This window comes from Bubalus bubalis, chromosome 6 (genome assembly GCF_019923935.1).
Source record: "Bubalus bubalis isolate 160015118507 breed Murrah chromosome 6, NDDB_SH_1, whole genome shotgun sequence".
Taxonomy (NCBI): Eukaryota; Metazoa; Chordata; class Mammalia; order Artiodactyla; family Bovidae; genus Bubalus; species Bubalus bubalis.
Genome location: NC_059162.1, coordinates 83,567,044 through 83,588,554, shown reverse-complemented (window position 1 = coordinate 83,588,554; position 21,511 = coordinate 83,567,044). Strand labels below are relative to the sequence as shown.

The 21,511-nt window shown below is 37.0% G+C and overlaps 1 protein-coding gene across 4 annotated transcripts in view; it reads left to right on the top strand.

Moving 5' to 3' along the window:
- Window positions 1-21,511, top strand: part of PATJ (PATJ crumbs cell polarity complex component) — a 382,417-nt gene that overhangs the window by 18,411 nt on the left and 342,495 nt on the right. For all 4 annotated transcript variants that reach the window (XM_025288586.3, XM_025288590.3, XM_025288587.3 and 1 more), the window contains exons 2-7: window positions 4,311-4,367; window positions 4,463-4,629; window positions 6,619-6,813; window positions 8,221-8,360; window positions 16,146-16,341; window positions 18,485-18,613. In XM_025288586.3, coding sequence (XP_025144371.3) covers window positions 4,346-4,367; window positions 4,463-4,629; window positions 6,619-6,813; window positions 8,221-8,360; window positions 16,146-16,341; window positions 18,485-18,613 — 849 coding nt within the window. In that variant the 5' untranslated portion in view covers window positions 4,311-4,345. The remainder of the gene's footprint in view (window positions 1-4,310; window positions 4,368-4,462; window positions 4,630-6,618; window positions 6,814-8,220; window positions 8,361-16,145; window positions 16,342-18,484; window positions 18,614-21,511) is intronic.

Here is a 21,511-nt window from a genome sequence, read left to right as displayed (position 1 = left end):
ATTATCCTATTGTGTTGTCATTTTCTTGCTATATATATATCTTGATATCTCATTAGGCCATCTTAGCCATTTTGTCCCTTTTAGTTTTCAACTTATAAACATAATACATGATTTTTAAATTAAAAAACAGCCCTAGTATTTATAAAGTGTAGGTCTAATTTTTTATCTCCCCTTCCTCACTTCTTCCCATAACTTATCATCATTATTATATTGACTATCTTTCTAAATCTAGAAAACAATACATACACCAATATATATTATTTTCTTTAAAAAGGGGAAAATAGTTCATATATTCTGAAACTTATTGTTGTTCTTTTTCGGTGTGACTATTAGATAATGGGGCTTCCCAGGTGGTGCAGTGGTAGAGAATCTGCCTGCAAATGCAGGAGGTGTTAAGCTTTGATTCCTTGGGTCGGGAAGATCCCCTGGAGTAGGAAGTAGTAAACTATTCCAGTATCCTTGCCTGGAAAATTTTGTGGCCAGAGGAGCCTTGTGGGCTACATACAGTTCATGGGGCTGCAGGGTCAGACAGGACTGAGTGACTGAGCGCACATGCTTGGATTAGCTGGTATTCCTGTGTTAACACAAAGGGTTGAGTTGCCCTCCTGTGAATGAGAACTCTTACCCAGCACCAAACCTTAATCGTGATTCTGAGTTTACAGGCAAGAAAGAGGAACATAGGAACTAGGCACGAAATTCCTTTCTGGAGGAGCCCCCAGCCAGTAGACATAGCTTCCAAAGAATGTCACCTTTTTATACTAGGACATATTATCAGATCAGATCAGATCAGTCACTCAGTTGTGTCCGACTCTTTGCGACCCCATGAATCACAGCACGCCAGGCCTCCCTGTCCATCACCAACTCCCGGAGTTCACTCAGACTCACGTCCATCGAGTCAGTGATGCCATCCAGCCATCTCATCCTCTGTCGTCCCCTTCTCCTCCTGCCCCCAATCCCTCCCAGCATCAGAGTCTTTTCCAATGAGTCAACTCTTCGCATGAGGTGGCCAAAGTACTGGAGTTGCAGCTTTAGCATCATTCCCTCCAAAGAAATCCCAGGGCTGATCTCCTTCAGAATGGACTGGTTGGATCTCCTTACAGTCCAAGGGACTCTCAAGAGTCTTCTCCAACACCACAGTTCAAAAGCATCAATTCTTCAGCGCTCAGCCTTCTTCACAGTCCAACTCTCACATCCATACATGACCACAGGAAAAACCATTGCCTTGACTAGACGGACCTTTGTTGGCAAAGTAATGTCTCCGCTTTTGAATATGCTATCCAGGTTGGTCATAACTTTCCTTCCAAGGAGTAAGCATCTTTTAATTTCATGGCTGCAGTCACCATCTGCAGTGATTTTGGAGCCCAGAAAAATTAAGTCTGACACTGTTTCCACTGTTTCCCCATCTATTTCCCTATCAGCATGCCTAAAATACCTCCTTACACTTAGATTGATGTTAAGTTACTTGTAAATGTATTTCTAACAGACTTTTACTGCAATTTTTAACAGACTTTTACTGATATTTTTAATGTGTCAAGTAAAATTCAACCTAGGAACGCATTATTTTTTGTTTTGTTTGGGGTTACTAGACCAGTTGTGAACAACATATACAGAAACATTTTCTTAAAGGAAGCCTCTTTGGTTTGGGGAATCCCAAGATTTATACTCCATTAGTTCCCCAAGTAGAAAATGTCTTTGTGATTACCTCCCATCTTTCAGCCAGCTATGCTCTATAAATCCATATGTTCTCATATTATTTACAATAGCAATTAAGACAGATTAGGTATTTCCTGACATTTTAAAATTAGAGACTGTGTTATCTATTAAAACCTTTTAGCTTGTTTGCACGGAGGAGGTCTGGCATCAATCTGGGAATCCCTTGATGAAGGATTGAGCCACAGGCTTGCTGATAATCATTACCCACTCATTCCTGTTTCAATACATTTCAACCATATTTGTTATTTTAATGACTGATTTTGATAGTTTAATTTTTACAGGAGTTTTATTGTTAAAAGCAATGCAGCAAATGTGCTTGTACATCATCTGTGTGTCTTTTTGTCTCTCCTTTCTTTAGAAGAGACACTCAGAAGTTAATATTCTGAGTAGAAGAGAATATGAATTTAATATATTGATAGCTATTGCTCAGTCACTCTCCTAGAAGATTGTGCAGATTTATTTTCCCACCTGTTTTTCTATGACATCTGGGGTACAAGCTATTATTAGAAAAAAATGCCAATCTAATATAAAAAGTAGCACTTCATAGTTTTAGCTTGCTTTCTTTGATTTTGAGAGGTTGAGGTACAGTATTAATGACCACAAAGCTGCTCTTGTCCACTCCTGGGCTAAGTGCTGCTACAGAAAAGGACAGTGTCATTGTGACTACCCTTCCATTATTCACGTTTACCTGTCAGTGGGTAGTTTTAAGGGCTGCATAGTTGAGATGCTGAGCATATCAGAAGTTTTTCTGTGATGCTCTATTCACATGGAATCCAATGAATGTTTGAATGGAATATAGGAACCTTTTATCAATGCCAAAAGCATCTCTTACTGGTTTTTCATATGCTTTCTTGCTTAATGACCTTGAGTTAGAAGATCAAGATTGTGTTCAGAGGTGTATTTAGAGATGATGTAAGAACAGTTGGATTGTGTAGTACTCATATTTCTTAGATGGTTCATTTACAACAGTGTACCACTGCGAAAGTGATAAACTTTCATAGTGTATGTGATATGAAAGTATCACAGTGAAAGTGATCGCTATGGTTTGTTTTGTTTTGTTTTTGTTTAAGTGACCACTGTGAAAGTGCCATTTTCAACAAAGAAAAGGGTTTGCTAAAATCTTGAGTATTTTTTTTTTGGCTGTGCAGAATCTTTGTTGTTGTGCGGGCTTTTCTCTAGTTGTGGTGAGCGGGGATTACTCTAGTTGCAATGGGAAAACTTCTTATTGCCATGGCTTCTCTTGTTGCGGAGCACCGGCTCTAGGGTGCACAGGCTTCAATGGTTGCTGCGTGTGGGCTCAGAAGTTGCACGGCTCCTAGGCTCCAGAACACAGGCTCAGTAGTTGTGGTTCATAGGCTCAGCCACTCCAGGGCATGTGGGATCCTCCTGGCCCAGGGATTGAGTCTGTGTCCCTGCGTCGGGAGGTGGACTCTCCACCCTGAGTCACCAGGGAAGTATGTATAACTTTTTGATTTTTGATTACATTTTAGGCTAGTTTGAGCAAATCATTGGAATTAAAAAAAAATTATCCATGGACAATGCCAGATTGGGTGATTATCATTTGATGACTAGTTTGGATTTTTTCCCCTAGTCTCTCTAGTATCTTCTTTATACGTTATTTGGATGTTCTTTTCCAACCTAGGATCTCTCTCTCTCTCTCTCTTTTTTCTTAATTAACTTTCTTTAAGTATAACTTGCATACAATAAAATATAACAAATATATAGGTCAATGAATTGTAATACATGTACACATCTGTTTAAGCAATACTCCATTCAAAACACAGAACATTAAAAAAAAAAAAAAGAACATTTCCATCACCCCAAAAAAGCTCCCTCAGGTATTTTCCTAGTCAACTGCTTTCCACTGTGCCCAGGCAATCATATCCTTGTTGGTCTGTTTCTTTTCCCTCAACACTGTTTTTGAGATTCATCTTTGTTGTGTGTGTCAGTAATGTTTTCTGTTTTTATTTCTGGATATTCTATTTTGTTTACATATCTTAATTGATTTATCTTTTAGTCTGTTATTAGACATTTGGGTTTTTCTGGTTTGGGGCTTTTATAAATAAAAATGCTATGTTGTTGCTGTTTTTCGGCCACATCCTACAACTTGTGGGATCTTAGTTTCCTGACCAGGGGTTGAACTCCGGCCCTTGGCAGTGAAAACACCGAATCCTAACCACTGGACCACCAGGGAATTCCCTGAACATTTTTGCATAGGTCTTTTGTGGGCATATATTTTCACTTTTGGGTGAGTGTTTAAAAGTGGAAAAGTACTGGGTCATATAGTAAGTGTAGTTTTAACTTCCAAAAAACTGTCAAACAGTTATTCAGAATGTTTGTGCCATTTTACTTTCCTACTAGCAATGTTTCATAGTCCCAGTTACTTCATATTTTTGTCACCACTTAGAATGATCTGTTTTGCTTTCTAGTTTTAGCCATTTTAGTGGCTGTGTATGGCTTTTAATTTGGATTTCTTGAATGAAATATTTTGATGGAGAATGTTCTTGAGGTTTTCTTTGACTTTTTTTATAGGACTATAGAATTGTATACACTAATGGAAAGTAATTTTTCTGTTATATTTAAATTTTTTTCTTTAGGTTTCTTTAAAAGTGATTGAAGACAGTAATTCAAGATGCCTGAAAATCCTGCTACAGGTAAACTAGATATATACTTCTTTCACTAAATTAATTATTCAACAATGGAATGTAAGGTGGGATTTAACTTGTACTCATTATTCTTTTTAAAAAAGATAAACTACAGGTCCTGCAAGTTCTTGATCGCTTGAAAATGAAATTGCAGGAGAAGGGTGACACTTCACAGAATGAAAAGCTCTCTCTGTTTTATGAGACACTAAAGAGCCCCCTTTTCAACCAGATACTCACACTTCAACAGTCCATCAAGCAACTGAAGGGGCAAGTAAGTTACCCATCAAGGGTTTACCTGTTGCTATTATTCAAACCAGCAAAGAAAGATAGAAGGAGATAGATACAAACAGTCTACTCTTAATTCTGCAAAGAGGCTGTATTGGGACTTGTGTGCAGGCAGCATTGGCATAGATAGTTTAAAAATGTTGATAATAAGTTTTGTGTTTGGCTTTGGATTCTGTTTTTTATACTTATTTATGTAAAGGTCAGATGCTTTGAAAATTCTCAACATTTTCTTCAGAATTACAGGACACATAGCCCCTCTGCTTGGAGTGATGTTAATTAAGAGTTTTACCTGCTCTCCTGGTTGTTCTATTTTCGGTCAGGGGTGGCAAATTGGTTTTAAATCATCTATTCTAGAAGCTGAGCTTGAATAGTAGCTATCTTATAGATTAAATATGGGCAGAATTTTAAATGTAGTTAAAGATAATGTAGCAGAGTTGTTATGTGAAAATTAACAAAATTTGGGGAAAAAAATGCTTTTTGCTGATAAACCAAAATGCCTATCCATAAATATTTAGCAAGTGATTTTTCTATAACTAACTAAGGATTAAATTCTGAACATATGTCTTTCTGTGAATTACTTTCTCTAGATCAAAATTTATACCAGAATTTTAGCACTCCCCATATTGAGGCTTCTATATTCTCTGATAATGTAATGAGTACATCACAGCAGTGAATGCTATTGGTGGCAATAGAAGTTGGGAAAGATCACTACAAATCTATCACTCATACTGGACTAAAATTGGACTTAAGCAACTGTTCCATCATAATAACAATCTTTTATGTTTATTTAGTGTGCAGTATCATATTCATTCAGCTATAAACTCCATGTGATTTTTCATATCTGTGTTTTCATAGAGTTTTTATGGGTATTGATTTTTTTCTGTGAGTCTTATGACATTTGTTCCTGATATTTCCTTTGTTCTATTGTGTTGGTACTTGTATCAGAGAGTCGTATTTTTAAATTAGTCAATTAATTAATTTGGTTGCACCATGAGGCATGACAGATTTTAGTTCCCTGACCAGGGATTGAACCCATGTTCCCTATATTGGGAGTGCAGAGTATTAATCTTAACCACTGGACCAACACGGAAGTCCCTCAGCCAATGATATTTTAGAAATTAACCTCTATTTTTCTTTTTCCTTAATTACTGAATCCCCCCAGCTTTTTTTTTGCCCCCAACTAGTGTTTAAGTGGCTTTGCAATACATTTGCTACTAATGGGCAGATTATTTAATCCCTGTGTGCTTCAGTTTCCATGTTCACAAAATGAAATAAGAGTATCTCTAGGGCTATTGTAAAGACTAAGTGAGATACTGTATAAGAGTTTGGGTATAGTATTTTACTTATAGCAAGCACTTAATAAATGCTGAGTTACCTTTGAATATACTACCTGCAGATCTTTTGTGTTTCCCCACATGGAAATGTATGAAAGTGAAAGTTAGTCGCACAGGTGCCTCCAACTCTTTGCGATCCCTTGGACTGTAGCCTGCCCTACTCCTCTGTCCATGGAATTCTCCAGGCAAGAGTACAGGAGTAGGTTGCCATTTCCTTCTCCAGGGGATCTTCCTGACCCAGGGATCAAACCCAGGTCTGCTACATTGTAGGCAGATTCCTTACCAACTGAGCCACTGAAATGTATAGATAAATGCAGAAGGGCTCAGCATCTCACATGCATGTTTATGTGACTGGACATGTCTGTGTATGTAAAGTATAATGAGCTATATTACATGCTATATTAACCTGAGGTAACGGTAGAAGGCAGGAAATGAGAATAAGTTAAACATTTTGTATAATACTAAATAAAACATTTATAGCCTTATAAGCACAGATTCATGTATCTGTATCTTATTTCTTTCACAGGTATATATTTAGCATGCCATTATACATGTGAGAGATAAAATATAATATTTAGTAAATAGAAATACTTCTTGTCTGTAGGTTTCTGTTGATAATTCTCTCTTTTTTTCTCCAACAGCTCAGCCATATACCCTCAGATTGTTCAGCCAACTTTGATTTTTCTAGGAAAGGGTTATTGGTATTCACGGATGGTGCCATTACTAATGGGAATGCCCACAGGTCTTCTAATAACTTGACTGTATCTGGGTTATTTTCTTGGGCTCCAAAGTCAGGAAATGAAGATTTTAACTCAGTCATCCAACAGATGGCCCAGGTAAAGTTATATCTTGTCAAGGGACTATTTAGCTTTATTTCTCTTGTTGGAGGTTAAAAAGAAACCTACACTCACACTTTTTGCTTCTAAAATGTGTTACTCTGTGTTTTGTTTGCTTGTGTTTTTATATTGTTAGGAGGAGTTGGTACTATTTTCTAATCTGTGAGTTGGTAATTTGTTTAAAATTACATAAGAAAAATATCCGCGTGCCTGGTGAGGATAGTTTTTAAGACAATGACTCCAGTCTGACACATCTGTACACTTGTAAGGAAAGAGATTCTCACAGTTTTGCTCATAGAAGGAAAAATAATGTGTCTGTGGAAATGATATAATTCCTTTGAAATTATTTTAAATTTTATATCAAAACAGAATTAATGGGGGTTAGAACTAATATAATTTGGAAAATCTAGTATATATAATTTGGAAATCTAGTATATATAATTTATAGTATATATAAAATCCAAATGTAATTTGGAAAATTATAATTTGGAAAGTCTAGGAAAACATTTGAAAGTGTAATCCCATTTCATCCTTAGTATCTATTAAAATCAAATGATAGACAGTTGAATTTTTAGATGTGCTAGTTTCCTTTATTCACCTTGCCTTCTAACAAGTACCCTAAAAAATGGAACTTGAGTTTGAAAGTTAAAAAGAATCTATTTAAGGTGTGATAGTTAAATAATGTTCTACACCTAATTCCTTTTTTGATCTAATTGCTCTATCCCCTTAATTTGACTAATAATATTTTTATGTGATGCTTTTATTAGTTGATTACGTTTGTGAAGTTCTCATGTAATAAATGCAATTAATTATTCACCAAAGCAATAAAATACTTGTTTGTCACAGGTAGCCCCATTTGAATGGCCTTTCTGTAATCTTTTGAATTAGCCTAATAAAATATTAATTTATCACAATAGAATTAGAAACAGAACCCTAAAAAATGCAGCTGATTCTCATTTAGGTCTCAACACTAGAACATTTTTTGATAAGTCTAGTTTACTTTTCTTATTTAAAAATAAGAATATTTTGCTTCAAGAGAATTTAGAGAAATTCATTATAAAAGGTAATTTAGAATTTACTATGGGAAAATACATTTTTTCTCAGGAATTTTCATCTAGCTTGGGATTCGTCTCATACTGTGAATGAAGTGTGAAAATATCTCTCCAATTCCCTGAGGTTGCAGAACAGTGCACATGCCCCCTTATGTTCTACTGAAAATAATCAAGTGAGAGGATTTCCAGAAATAAATAATTTATTACTGAAATGCTGAGTTTATTTGGTTTCCTAGAAATGACTTAAGAGAAGCTGTTTGGGGGCTATTTACAAAATAGAAATGTTAGTTCCTTAGAAAGGGCAGGTTGGTTAAATGTAAATTTCATTGACTTTTTTTAAATCCCCCTTCATTAGGGCCGGCAAATCGAATACATAGATATAGAACGGCCTTCAACTGGAGGCCTTGGATTCAGTGTGGTGGCCCTTAGAGGTCAAAATCTGGGAGAAGTGGACATCTTCGTGAAGGAAGTGCAGCCAGGGAGTATAGCTGGCAGGTGAGGAAGCGTGTTCATTTGCTTTTTGCTAATTTTTTCCTAACAATTCTGAAAACATTAAGGAGAATAAGGAAATAGTCATACCAGAACAGTTAACAAGAGCAGCTAACGCTTTCCTCTTCTTATGCATTTTTCAGGCCTTTTGCATATATTCTCACATATACTTGTGGCATCAGTGTGGCTAATAGTATCATTATTCCATTTTATAGATGTGAATGTTCAGAGAAGTTCAGTGGTTTCCCTATAGTCACAGAGCTATTAATGCTGGAACCATGATGTGATTCTCAGACTGTCTGATAGCAAAGCTCATGTTCTTTCCGTTCCATCACACTCTCTCACAACTGAATGTGATACAGCAATGGTTTGATCAGTAAGATGGGCATATTGAAATTTACATTCTACATATTATGTTATTTATTAAACTTGAGATTGTAGCAACTTTTTTATTGGTCATAACATGCTGTTTATTTCACTTATTATCAACAAAAATCCCTCTGAAGTCTATGTGATTCCCCCTCTGCACTTGTGCCTGAGTTTTATTTTTTTAAGTGTTATGTGTAAGACTTGTATTTTGTCTCTACTTGATTTCAGCTCTTTTGTTTATTACTTATTTAAAAAGCACACTATTCATTATATTATTACTTTAAAAAATATATATTAGTATTACTGTTGCCTGTTAGAAAGCTAGCAGCAGTAGCATGACTATTACAGAAAATTCAGTCAATAATATACTTTTGGATTCACGTTATCCATGTATTGGGGGTCAGTTCTAATCTCCTCAACTGAAAATTCAGAAATGATGGATTTTTATGACCTTTGTACCTTTATTCTACAATCTAATGGAGCATTTCCTGAAGTTTGTTGTGAGGAGTTATAGCAGTAGTCAGCTATATATTTATTTTATAATATGCATTTATTTTCGTCTGGCTTCTTTTGTTCAATATTATGTTTGTGAAATTCATCAACATGGTCGATTGTAGCACTTCATTCATTTTCATTGTTGTATAGTATTCAACTATACAAATACACTGTGATATATTCATCCATTACACTTAATTTTTTTTTTAATTTGTTTTTCATTGTGCTGGGTGTTTGTTACTGCATCTGGGCTTTCTCTAGTTGTGGCGAGCAGGGGCCACTCTTCGTTGGGGTTCGTGGACTTCTCATTGTGAGGGCTTCTCTTGTTGCAGAGCATGGGCTCTAGATCACACAGGCTCAGTAGTTGTGGTGTACAAGCTTGGTTGTCCTGACATGTGGGATTTTTCTAGACCAGGGATCGAACCTGTGTCCCTGCACTGGCAGGTGGATTCTTAACCATTGGACCACCAGTGAAGTCCAGTAGTCAGTTATATTTGAGAAACTCAATCCTCTGTTTGGAGATTAGTTATACATACTTCAGTTCAGTTCAGTTGCTCAGTTGTATCCGACTCTCTGCGACCCCATGAATCGCAGCAGCCAGGCCTCTCTGTCCATCACCAACTCCCGGAGTTCACTCAGACTCACGTCCATCGAGTCAGTGATGCCATCCAGCCCTTCTCCTCGGTCGTCCCCTTCTCCTCCTGCCCCCAATCCCTCCCAGCATCAGAGTCTTAGGATAGTCATATAATTTATTTTGTCCAAGTTGGGACATTTTGGAGAGTTAGAGGCTGTGCCATTAATATGACACTGAGACTGGAGGTATAATTAGGACTATTCTGGCAAACCTCGGCAATCCAGGGTAAACCGGACTTAGAGTCACTTGACAGTGGCTTCTTTAAGGCTGTGAACTCCCTTGATAAAAAGCCTACTTAACTTTGATTGACTCAGATTTTCTTTTTAATTTTTTTTGACTTAAGAATCATTATTGGGATATAATTCATATAATGTGAACGTCACCATCTTGGGATATATAATTCAGTGGTTTTAGGGTATTTTCAATGTTGTTAACCATTTTGTGGTGCATTCTTACATCTCAATTACTCTGTACTAATAGGTCTGTAAGTACAACATGAGGTGAGCACTTCAGAAAAGAGGAGTTTCATATTTGAGTGTGTAAAGACTTGTCACCACAGCTAAGTAGTCAGGGAGCTTCCCAGAAGCAACGGTGCTTAAGGGAAATTTGAGAGGCAACAGTGGAGTCTCCAGAGGGCAGAAGGTGCCTGGGAGAGGAATAGATACTTCACCTATAGCCCTGAGAAGCGGTGGAACACGGCTCATATCTTAGGAGTGTGTCTGGTGTTTATCTGATGTGGTAGCTTAGTGCAAGGCAGTGCAAGAAATCTCTAGAGAGAGGTAGAGGCCAGCCATGCAAGACCTTCTGGATCATTTTAAATGGTCTTTCTTTCTTCTGAGGATTCTCCACATAAAACTGTGTTATATCAGGAGCTTACTGAACATCCTTTGGCTCTTGAAGTCATGGAAATCCATTATTTCTGAATGTTGCAGTGGAGAGAAAAGAACTGGTCTCACCTTGAATGCAAAGTGTGAATTTATTTATATATATATAGTATGAGAGAGTTAAATTATAAATAATAGTAGGAGTAAAATGAGTTCAGCTTTAAAATGTATCAAAATAATATTTTCCAGAAGACTTCTGCAGTTTGTTTATTTTGGGTTGAGTTTATATTCCCTAGGCAGATACTGACTGGAAAGAAATGAGATGTCCTAGAAGTCTATTGGGTAGAGGAAAAGGTAGATTAAAATAGAATTGATTTCCAGAAAATAGAAAATTTTAGTGTGAGTAAATTAAGGACCAATGTATTGCAAAATGAGTTAATAATATATCAGGGTCAAAAAGATTCAAGAGTAACTTGTTCATTTGGGATTAATTAAGAAATTTCCCTTAATGAGTAAGCTGTGAGTAGGAATTTAGGTGAAGAAGTTAGACGAAGGAGGATGTGGGAGATGGGAAAATGGAAGGTGATTCCTGGATATTGTCCTGGAGTGGTCATATTTAAAAATAAATGTTCCTAAAAAAAAAAAAAAGATTTCTTCAGGACTAGGGAGAAGTTCACAAGCAACATTTTCAATGTTAAAAAATATATATTTCAAAATTATGAAAATCATTATATAAGTAATACATGGCTATAATATAAAATATAGAAATATATTAACTCCTCCTACCCACCAAAAAGCTCCTGGACTTTGAGTACCCTGAGACAACTCCTACCCACCAAAAAGCTCCTGGACTTTGAGTACCCTCAGACAACTGTAGGAAACGCATTGGAATGTTTTTTTTGGCTGTACCGTGTCACTTGCGTGATGTTAGTTTCCCAACTAGAAATTGAACCCAGGCCACAGCACTGAAAGTACTGAGTCCTAACCACTGGACTGTCAAGAAATTCACTAGAACATTTTCTTTTTATAAAGGCAGGTCTTAAAGTATGTACAATTTTATATCATATTGTTGTTCTCTAATATAAGCCTTTCCTAATATAATAAAAGGATATATATAAGCAACATTTTTAATGCAATGTGACCTATTTTAAGAGCCACTCACAATTTTGGCATCAAAAATGAAATAACTAGTTTGTTAGTTCCAAGCTGCTGCTGCTGCGGCTAAGTCGCTTCAGTCGTGTCCGACTCTGTGCGACCCTGTAGATGGCAGCCCACCAGACTCCCCCGTCCCTGGGATTCTCCAGGCAAGAACACTGGAGTGGGTTGCCATTTCCTTCTCCAGTGCAGGAAAGTGAAAAGTGAAAGTGAAGTCGCTCAGTCGTGTCCGACTCTTAGCGACCCCTTGGACTGCAGCCTACCAGGCTCCTCCATCCATGGGATTTTCCAGGCAAGAGTACCAAAGGAGAGTATAAAACATCTCAGTCCCTCTTCTCAGGAAACTTAAAATCTAGTAGGGAAGGATGTAGCTAGCTCTGTGGACAGTGTACTTAGTAAAAATGAATGCTTAATGAGTGATAAGCAAGTAGCTCAGAGCATCATGATAATGAGGTGAGTGATGAAGAGACAGGAGACAGAAGCAAAGACACTTTGTTGCAACATGGAGGGTGGATTGAATTTGGCTGAGTGGAGTGGAAGGGCATTAGAGATAGAGAAAACCATTTACACAAAAGCAGGAAATACCAGACATGTTTGAGAGGAAAAGAGTAGATCAGGATAGTTAGAAAAGGGGTTTATATATAGAGAGAGGAAGCCAAGTTTGAAGAGTACTTTGGGGCCAAATGTAGTGGCCTTTGAATACCAGTCAAGTTTACATTGTGTCCTAGAGGTCAGGTGCTACTGAATTCTGGTCCTTGATGAAGTTTTGCTGAATCTGCTGCTGTGACCTGAGAAAAGCATAAGGGTGATATAATGAATTTTCATAATTCTAAATTTATGAATTATACTTGTCTGTTCTGAGATGATCCTTTCTCAGAGAGATTTTTACTTTTGAAGGTTAAAGAAGTTCTTTTATGAAACAGTCATGACAAAATTCTTTCCTTTGACGCTCCTTCCCTGGTGGCTCAGATGGTAAAGCATCTGCCTATGATGCGGGAGACCCGGCTTAGATCCCTGGGTCGGGAAGATCCTCTGGAGAAGGAAATGGCAACTCACTCCAGTACTCTTGCCTGGAAAATCCTGTGGATTGAGGAACCTGGTGGGCTACAGACCCTGGGGTTGCAAAGAGTTGGACACAACTGAGCATCTTTGCTTCACTGGCCAACAACCATAGACAGTCATTATATACTTTTGAGATGAGAAATACCAGCACAGTTCAGTTCAGTTCAGTCGCTCAGTCGTGTCCAGCTCTTTGTGACCCTACGGACTGCGGCACGTCAGGCCTCCCTGTTCATCACCAACTCCTGGAGTTTACTCAAACTTGTGTCCATTGAGTCAGTGATGCCATCCAACCATCTAATCCTCTATAGTCCCCTTCTTTTCCCACCTTTCCCAGCATCAGGGTCTTTTCAAATGAGTCAGCTCTTAGCATCAGGTGGCCAAGGTATTGGAGTGTCAGCTTCAACATCAGTCCTTCCAATGAATATTCAGGACTGATTTCCTTGAGGATCGACTGGTTGGATCTCCTTGCAGATTCAGCACAGGAGAGCCTAGAAAAATAAACCTTGAGGAATTTTGCAAGTCAGGCTTTAGGTATTAGATATGGATCTCAGTTAGATGGTTGACATTGAGAATAGAAAGGAGAGATGGGTGGATACAACAGAGATAAAGATAAGGAACTGTTGAGATAATGAAGAGGAGGAGGGGTGTTTAGGAGATAATGAAGTCATATATTGTAAACCAGAGTAAATCCTACTCTTAGTATGTACTTTAGGATGGGGAACACATGTATACCTGTGGCGGATTCATTCTGATATTTGGCAAAACTAATACAATTATGTAAAGTTTAAAAATAAAATAAAATAATAAAAAAAAAGAAGTTACAGAGTATGGTTTACAGTCAGACTCTTTAGATAAGATGCTAAACTCCCTTTAATTTCTTACATGTAAAATTTAACTAAAGTACTTTAAAAGGTGATTATAAAGACTAAAGTAGATAATGCCTGTAAAGCATTTAGCAGAGTTTCTGGCTCCTAATAAGTGCTCAATAAATATTAACTATATTGAACATTTCTGGAGGAGGGCATGGCAAGCCAGTCCAGTATTATTAGATACTTGAGTATTCAGGACTGATTTCCTTGAGGATTGACTGGTTTGAACTCTTTGCAGTCCAAGGGACTCTCAAGAGTCTTCTCCAACATCATAGTTCAAAAGCATCAATTCTTTGGTGCTCAGCTTTCTTTATAGTCCCACTCTCACATCCATACAAGACTACTGGAAAAACCATAGCTTTGACTAGATGGACCTTTGTTGGTAACCAGTACTCTTGCCTAGAAAATTCCATGGTTGGAGGAGCCTGGTGGGCTACAGTCCATGGGGTCACAAAGAGTCAGACACGACTGAGTGACTTCACTTTCTTTGTTGGTAAAGTAATGTTTCTGCTTTGTAATATGCTGTCTATGTTTGTCATAGCTTTTCTTCCAAGAAGCAAGTGTCTTTTAATTTCATGGCTGTGGTCAACATGTGCAGTAATTTTGGAGCCCAAGAAAATAAAGTCTCTCACTGTTTCCATTGTTTCCCCATCTATTTGCCATGAAGTGATGGGACTGGATGCCATGATCATAGTTTTCTAAATGCTGAGTTTTTAGCCAACTTTTTCACTCTTCTCTTTCATTTTCATCAAGAGGCTCTAGTTCATTTTCTGCCATAAGGGTGGTGTCATCTGCATATCTGAGGTTATTAATATGTCTCCCAGCAATCTTGATTCCAGCTTGTGCTTCATCCAGCCCAGCATTTCGCATAATGTACTTTGCTTATAAGTTAAATAAGCAGGGTAACAATATACAGCCTTGACCTACTCCTTTCCCGATTTGGAACCAGTCTGCTGTTGATGTCCAGTTCTAACTATTGCTTCTTGACCTGCATACAGATTTCTCAGGGGGAAGGTCAGGTGGTCTGGTATTCCCATCTCTTGAAGAATTTTTCAGTTTGTTGAGATCCACACAGTCAAAGGCTTTAGCGTATTCAATAAAGGAGAAGTAGATATTTTTCTGGAACTCTTTTGCTTTTTTGATGATCCAACGGATGTTGGTAATTTGATTTCTGGTTCTGCCTTTTCTAAATCCAGCTTGAACATCTGGAAGTTCATGGTTCATTGGTTCATGTGCCAAGCCTGGCTTGGAGAATTTTGAATATTACTTTGCTAGCGTGTGAGATGTGTACAATTGTGCGATAGTTTGAGCATTCTTGGACTTTGCCTTTCTTTGGGATTGGAATGAAAACTGACCTTTTCCAGTGCTGTGGCCTGGAATTTGGCTGAATTTTCCAAATTTGCTGGCATATTGAGTGCAGCACTTTCATAGCATCGTCTTTTAGGATTTGAAATAGCTCAACTGGAATTCCATCGTCTCCACTAGCTTTGTTCGTAGTGATACTTCCTACATAGTCTACTGGAGAAGGGAATGGCAAACCACTTTAATATTCTTGCTTTGAGGACATATGTATACCCATGGCTGATTCATGTTGATGTATGGCAGAAACCAATTAAAATAAATTAATTAAAAAATATTAACTATAATAGCGCTTTTTTCCCTTAAGATTTTGCTGATTTCTTTTTTTAAAAATCCTGTTTTCCTTGGTTAGCAGTTGGGGATTGATGATGGGAAGGAGATAAGGGCTCAGATATAGATTTGGAAATAATCTCTCTTGCTTTTCAAGGAGAGTTTAGCTTCTATTGACAAATGTTGGAGAAGTAAGGGACAATGGAGATGGGGTGAATCTGCTAGAGTGGAGGTTATTGGTGACCATATAGCCCTATATTGGTACACGGAGAAGTCAGATTGGAAGGAGTTCAGGGGTACAGGGTGGTGCCGCAATGAGGACAATGCCTATACTTGCAAAACTTTAGCACTGGGGCCCTATACATTCTTTTTGCTTATTTTCCAGCCAAATGGCTTTTAAAATGGTGTGGTGTGTAGGGATGCACTACTTAATTGCTTAATTAGCTAATAAGTGCTTTGATGAAAAGCACTCTGAAGAGCTCTGTTACATTATGCAATTAAATATTTCAATAATTGTATTAAGTGAAGTAGTACCATAAGGTATAAACTACTTGAATAATACATCTTGAAAATCAGGCTATTTGGATGGGAGGGGAGTTTGGGGGAGAATAGATACATGTATGTGTATGGCTGAGTCACTTTGCTGTCCACCTGAAACTATCACAACATTGTTAATCGGCTGTACTCCAATATAAAATAGAAAGTTAGGAAAATCTGGCTGTTATATCACTTAATATTTTCTTCTATCATCAAGGGATCAAAGGTTAAGGGAAAATGATCAAATATTGGCTATTAATCACACGCCACTGGATCAGAACATTTCTCACCAGCAAGCAATTGCATTGTTACAAGAAACCACTGGATCTTTGCGTCTAATCGTGGCCAGGGAGCCAGTCCACACAAAAAGCAGCATTTCTACTAGCCTACCTGATGCAAATCTGCCTGACACAGTGAGTTACAAATTTGGAAAAATCCTTAATTTTGAATCATACCTTTGTTTTTTAATAAGTGTAAAGATATTTAGAAGATTTCATTTTACTTGTCATAGTTCAAGAAAGATTACATCTCCAAAGACAGCATTAGCATGTTAAACAGGATAGTTGATGAACAGTTTTTGTCGTGTTTTTCAGTGTCCTCTGATTCTCCTTGTTTAAGGTTTTTATTTAATGTAGGGGGTAATTTATAGTATTGGGTGTAATTTGTTTGGTAATGGAAGGAGTTCCTTGGTCATGTAACCACTTAACTAATTAAGCTAGGAGTTTTTATTAGAGATTTACTATGAGTATCTTAAGATTTGGTTATTTGCCTTAAAAATATTATTTTTATAAGTTGAATTTTTTATGCCTAGATTATGGATACTGCAAAATTACAGAATTTTTTTTTTTTTTACATGTAAGGATGTGTACTGAACAATTTAAAAGAATGAAAGTTTAAAAAAAAAAGAATAAAAGTTTATGTTCCTTTGGGAATCTTTAAACTTGCTTTGTAACATTTCACAGATTTTGACCTGCATCTTCAGAAAACGATCTAATAAATCTTATTTTCTTATAACACTAAGTGCTGGCTGATTTATTTAATTTTCATTCATTAGGAAAAAGAAAAAATAGACTTTCTGGGTACAGTACAAGGTCACAACACTAATGTACAGACATTTTCCCTATTGTAATCAGTAATATTTATGCAACACAATTTACATAATAAATGGAATGAACAAAGTGGGAAGTTGCTTAGCACAGTGGTTAAGAATAAGGAGTCCGGTATCAGGCTAAGGTGGGTTCAAGTCCAGCTCTTACTTCATAACTGAGTCTTACTGGGCAAATGCTTTGAGTTCTCCACACCTCAGTTGCATCATTTGTTGCTTGGAAGTAATAACAAAGTGTCTAGTTCATAGAGATGTCCTCTAGTTCACAGAGATGTTGTGAGGATTAAATGAAACTGCATTAAATGTGAGGCTTAAATGAGAATGCATATTAACTGCTGTCCCTAATTCAGGCATTTTTAGCAAACATTGTTGCTTCCTGGATACTAGATATTGTTCCAGGTGTGAATCTATTAGATATCCCTGATAACTCTGGTTATTTTTAACATTGTGTAATAACTTTCCAATTTAGTATAATAGAAAAACTAAATATGTCCTAATGTCTTGAGGGGTAGACTTTTGCCCTGCAGGTGGATTATGTGGATTTAATGTATACTTCTGATGGAGCCTGCTGTTAGAGGAAAAATGCTTATGTCTTTTAGTCTGATTTGTATAATCCTTTGCCAATATCTTCAGTTGGGTCTACATTTCTTCTTCAGAGTCTCTTCAATCATTCTGGTCACTCTGTCCTTCTCACCATCTTATGCTTCACACTGCTGCCAGATTCTTTCTAAATCACTGTTTTGCTCCTGTTGTTTCCTCTTCTAAAACCTTCATTTATTCTCCTTATCTAAGCCTAGCTTTGTTCTTAAATTTCCCTTTTGCTTGAATGTATTTTTTCTTTGTAGAGCAATTAAAATGCTGCCTTTTCCTTGAAAGTGTTAGTCGCTCAGTCATGTCCAACTCCTTGCTACTCCATGGACTATAGCCCCTGAGGCTCCTCGGGCCATGGAATTCTCCAGGCAAGAATACTGGCATGGGTTGCCTTTTTTCCTTGAAGTCTTTCATAATTTTTCATTGGATTTGACCTCTTGTCTCTATAGCCCTCCCATCTTTATAATATTTTATTATTCTCTTTTAATTCAGATAAACACATGTTTATTGGTTCCTATTAGGTGATTGGCACTGTGCTAGGTATCAGACATAGACAGGGGAATGAGGCAGTGTGTTTCTGTCTGCTTGGAGCTACAGTGTCTTATGAACCAATATTCTGTCTTATATTTTAATTGTTTATGTTTTAGTTTACCTCTCCACCAGATTATAAAATCCTTAAGAGGATCTCTGATCCTATAGAAATCATCTCTGAGTCACTAGAAAGTTGACTTGATTAATTACATGAATGAATATTAATTTTTTTTTGGTGTATCTGTTACTCTAATAATTACTATATTGGTAAGCAATGAATGTATGTGTTTTTACTAAAACTTTGGTTTTTGCTTGCTATCACTTTGTAGATTCGTTGGGGCCATATTGAAGATGTTGAGCTCATTAATGATGGCTCTGGATTAGGTTTTGGAATCGTTGGGGGAAAATCAAGTGGTGTTGTTGTAAGAACTATAGTTCCTGGAGGATTAGCAGATCGAGTAAGTTGACCTTCTTTGATTTCATTTTGGTTTTATACAATTTAAATTGTATGGCTTAAAATGTAATTATGTAACATGGGTTACTAGAATTATGATTCTGTGACCAGAACTTAAGGATAGCTAAAAATGTTTTTTTCTGTAAGTGTTAATGTGTACTCACTCTGCTTTATTTTAAAAAGCTCCTAAATCAACATTTTTGGGTGTGTCTGTATGGGGTTTTTTTTTGCCCTGTGATTGACAGTCATCTTGACTCGATCAAAAGACAATATTTTTTATTGAAAGGAATCATTAATGGGTATTGCATTCTGAGTATCTATGTTATTTTCTCCCTGTGTATCTCTCAAGGGTATAAATGTTAAGATCAGATAGTACAATGATTACAAAATTTTATCCCAATATTGCATGAGATAAATTTCACTAGAATTATAATTTTTTGACATTATAAATAAAAATACTACCCTTCATGATTTAGCAGTGTTTAAGCTGAAAGTGGGCCATTATAAAATTTGTCAACTATTTCTGCTTAGTTTTACATTGAAGAAAATGTTAAGTACTGCATTGAATTTTTAAAAAGCACTTTAGAAATTTGAAGCTACTTAATAGTGAGTTCATGTTACATAGACTGTCTATGATAATCAGTATGACATATAAATTGTATGGGTTCACGTCTTTGTTGTTATTGCTGTTTAGTTGCTAAGTTGTGTCTGACTCTTTTGCAACCCTGTGAACTGGAGCCTGCCAGGCTCCTCTGTCCATAGGATTTATGTCCAGTACATAGACATTTATTCCTTCATATAAAGTATTAATAAAAACATATAAACATAAAAGTATCAATAAATGTGAACATACAGAGTATTAGTAAAAAACATAGAAAGTAACACTAAAAATGAACTTCCTGTGCATGTATAGCTTTGAGGCAAACTTCTCAGCTCCCTATTTCTAGTCAAGATTGTTTCTCCTTATACAAACTGTGGAGCTACTAATATTCCTATTATTCTTTCAGCAGCTAAGTTTATTTATTTAGCATAATGGCTTTCAGAGTTTTGTCTGTGGGCCCTGAGGGTCCCTGAGTTTCTTGCAGGGGGTTTATAAGATCAAAATCACTTGCGTAATAATACTAAGATGCATTAGCCTTTTCACCATGTTGACATTTGCACCGATGATGAACAAGCAGTGGTAGACTAGGCCTGCTGTTGCCTTTGTGTGCATTAGAGCAGTGGCACCGAGCCGTACTAAGAGTCATTGCTTTCTTCTTTACCATGTGCTTGCAACAACAACAAAAATGGCAGTTTCACTTTAAAAAGTGCAATAAAAACTAATCTAAGTAAAGTTTGACCTTTAAGTGCATGTCTTTTTAATATTGTGAAACAGAATGGAGTATACTAGAAATATGGTGGTTGTCTTGAGGAAAAACATTTATGAGACAAAGTGGCCACTTTTTAATATGGAACAGCATTTTAATTTTTAAAATTTATTTGAGTTTTTAGTTTTTTGCCTTTATTCACAAAATTTTTTGAGATTTAATTTTTTTGAGATATATTATTTTAGTTTAGGTGTACAGAATAATGATGTGATACTTCTGTATATTATCACCACACTGAGTCTAGTTAACGTCCATTACCACATAGTTACAATTTTTTTTCTTGTGAAAAGAGCTTTTAAGATCTACTCTCTTAGCAGCTTTCAGGTATACAATACAGTATTTTTACCCATAGTCACCATGCTGTGGTTTACATCCCTATGGTTTACTTATTTTATAGCTGAAATTTTGTTTCTTTGACCTTTTCATCCATTTTGCCCACCTTGCACCCTGCCTCACCAGCAGCTGCCAATCTAGAATGTTATTTTTATTTTTGAAAGAATAACTGATAGAAAAATTATTATTCAGGCTTGGCTATCTAGTAGACATTTCCTTGAAATGAATGATGTAAGCCTGTTACTTAAAGGAAAATAGCTAACAGCATTTGTTACTGATGATAATTTGAATTTTCAAGCAGAAATTAGAATTTTGGAAAATATTCCTCTGATTAGATTCTTAGTGATATTCAGTTCAGCTCAGTTCAGCCACTCAGTTGTGCTCGACTCTTTGCAACCCCATGAACCTTAGCATGCCAGGCCTCCCTGTCCATCACCAACTCCCGGAGTCCACCCAAACCCATGTCCATTGTGTTGGTAATGCCATCAAACCATCTCATCCTCTGTCGTCCCCTTCTCCTCCTGCCCTCAATCTTTCCCAGCATCAGGGTCTTTTCAAATGAGTCAGCTCTCCGCATTTGGTCGCCAAAGTATTGGAGTTTCAGCTTCAACATCAGTCCCTCCAGTGAACACCCAGGACTAATCTCCTTTAGGATGGACTGGTTGGATCTCCTTGCAGTCCAAGGGACTCGCAAGAGTCTTCTCCAACACCAGGGTTCAAAAGCATCAATTCTTTGGTGCTCAGCTTTCTTTATAGTCCAACTCTCACATCCATACATGACCACTGGGAAAACCATAGCCTTGACTAGATGGATGTTTGTTGCCAAAGTAATGTCTCTGCTTTTTAATATGCTGTCTAGGTTGGTCATAACTTTCCTTCTAAGGAGCAAGCGTCTTGTAATTTCATGGCTGCAATCACCATCTGCAGTGATTTTGGAGCCCAGAAAATTAAAGTCAGCCACTGTTTTCACTGTTTCCCCATCTATTTGCCATGAAGTGATGGGACCGGATGCCATGATCTTCGTTTTCTGAATGTTGAGCTTTAAGCCAACTTTTTTACTCTCTTCTTTCACTTTCATCAGAAGGCTCTTTAGTTTTTCTTCACTTTCTGCCATAAGGGTGGTGTCATCTGCATATCTGAGGTTATTGATATTTCTCCCAGCAATCTTGGTTCCAGCTTGTGCTTCCTCCAGCCCAGCATTT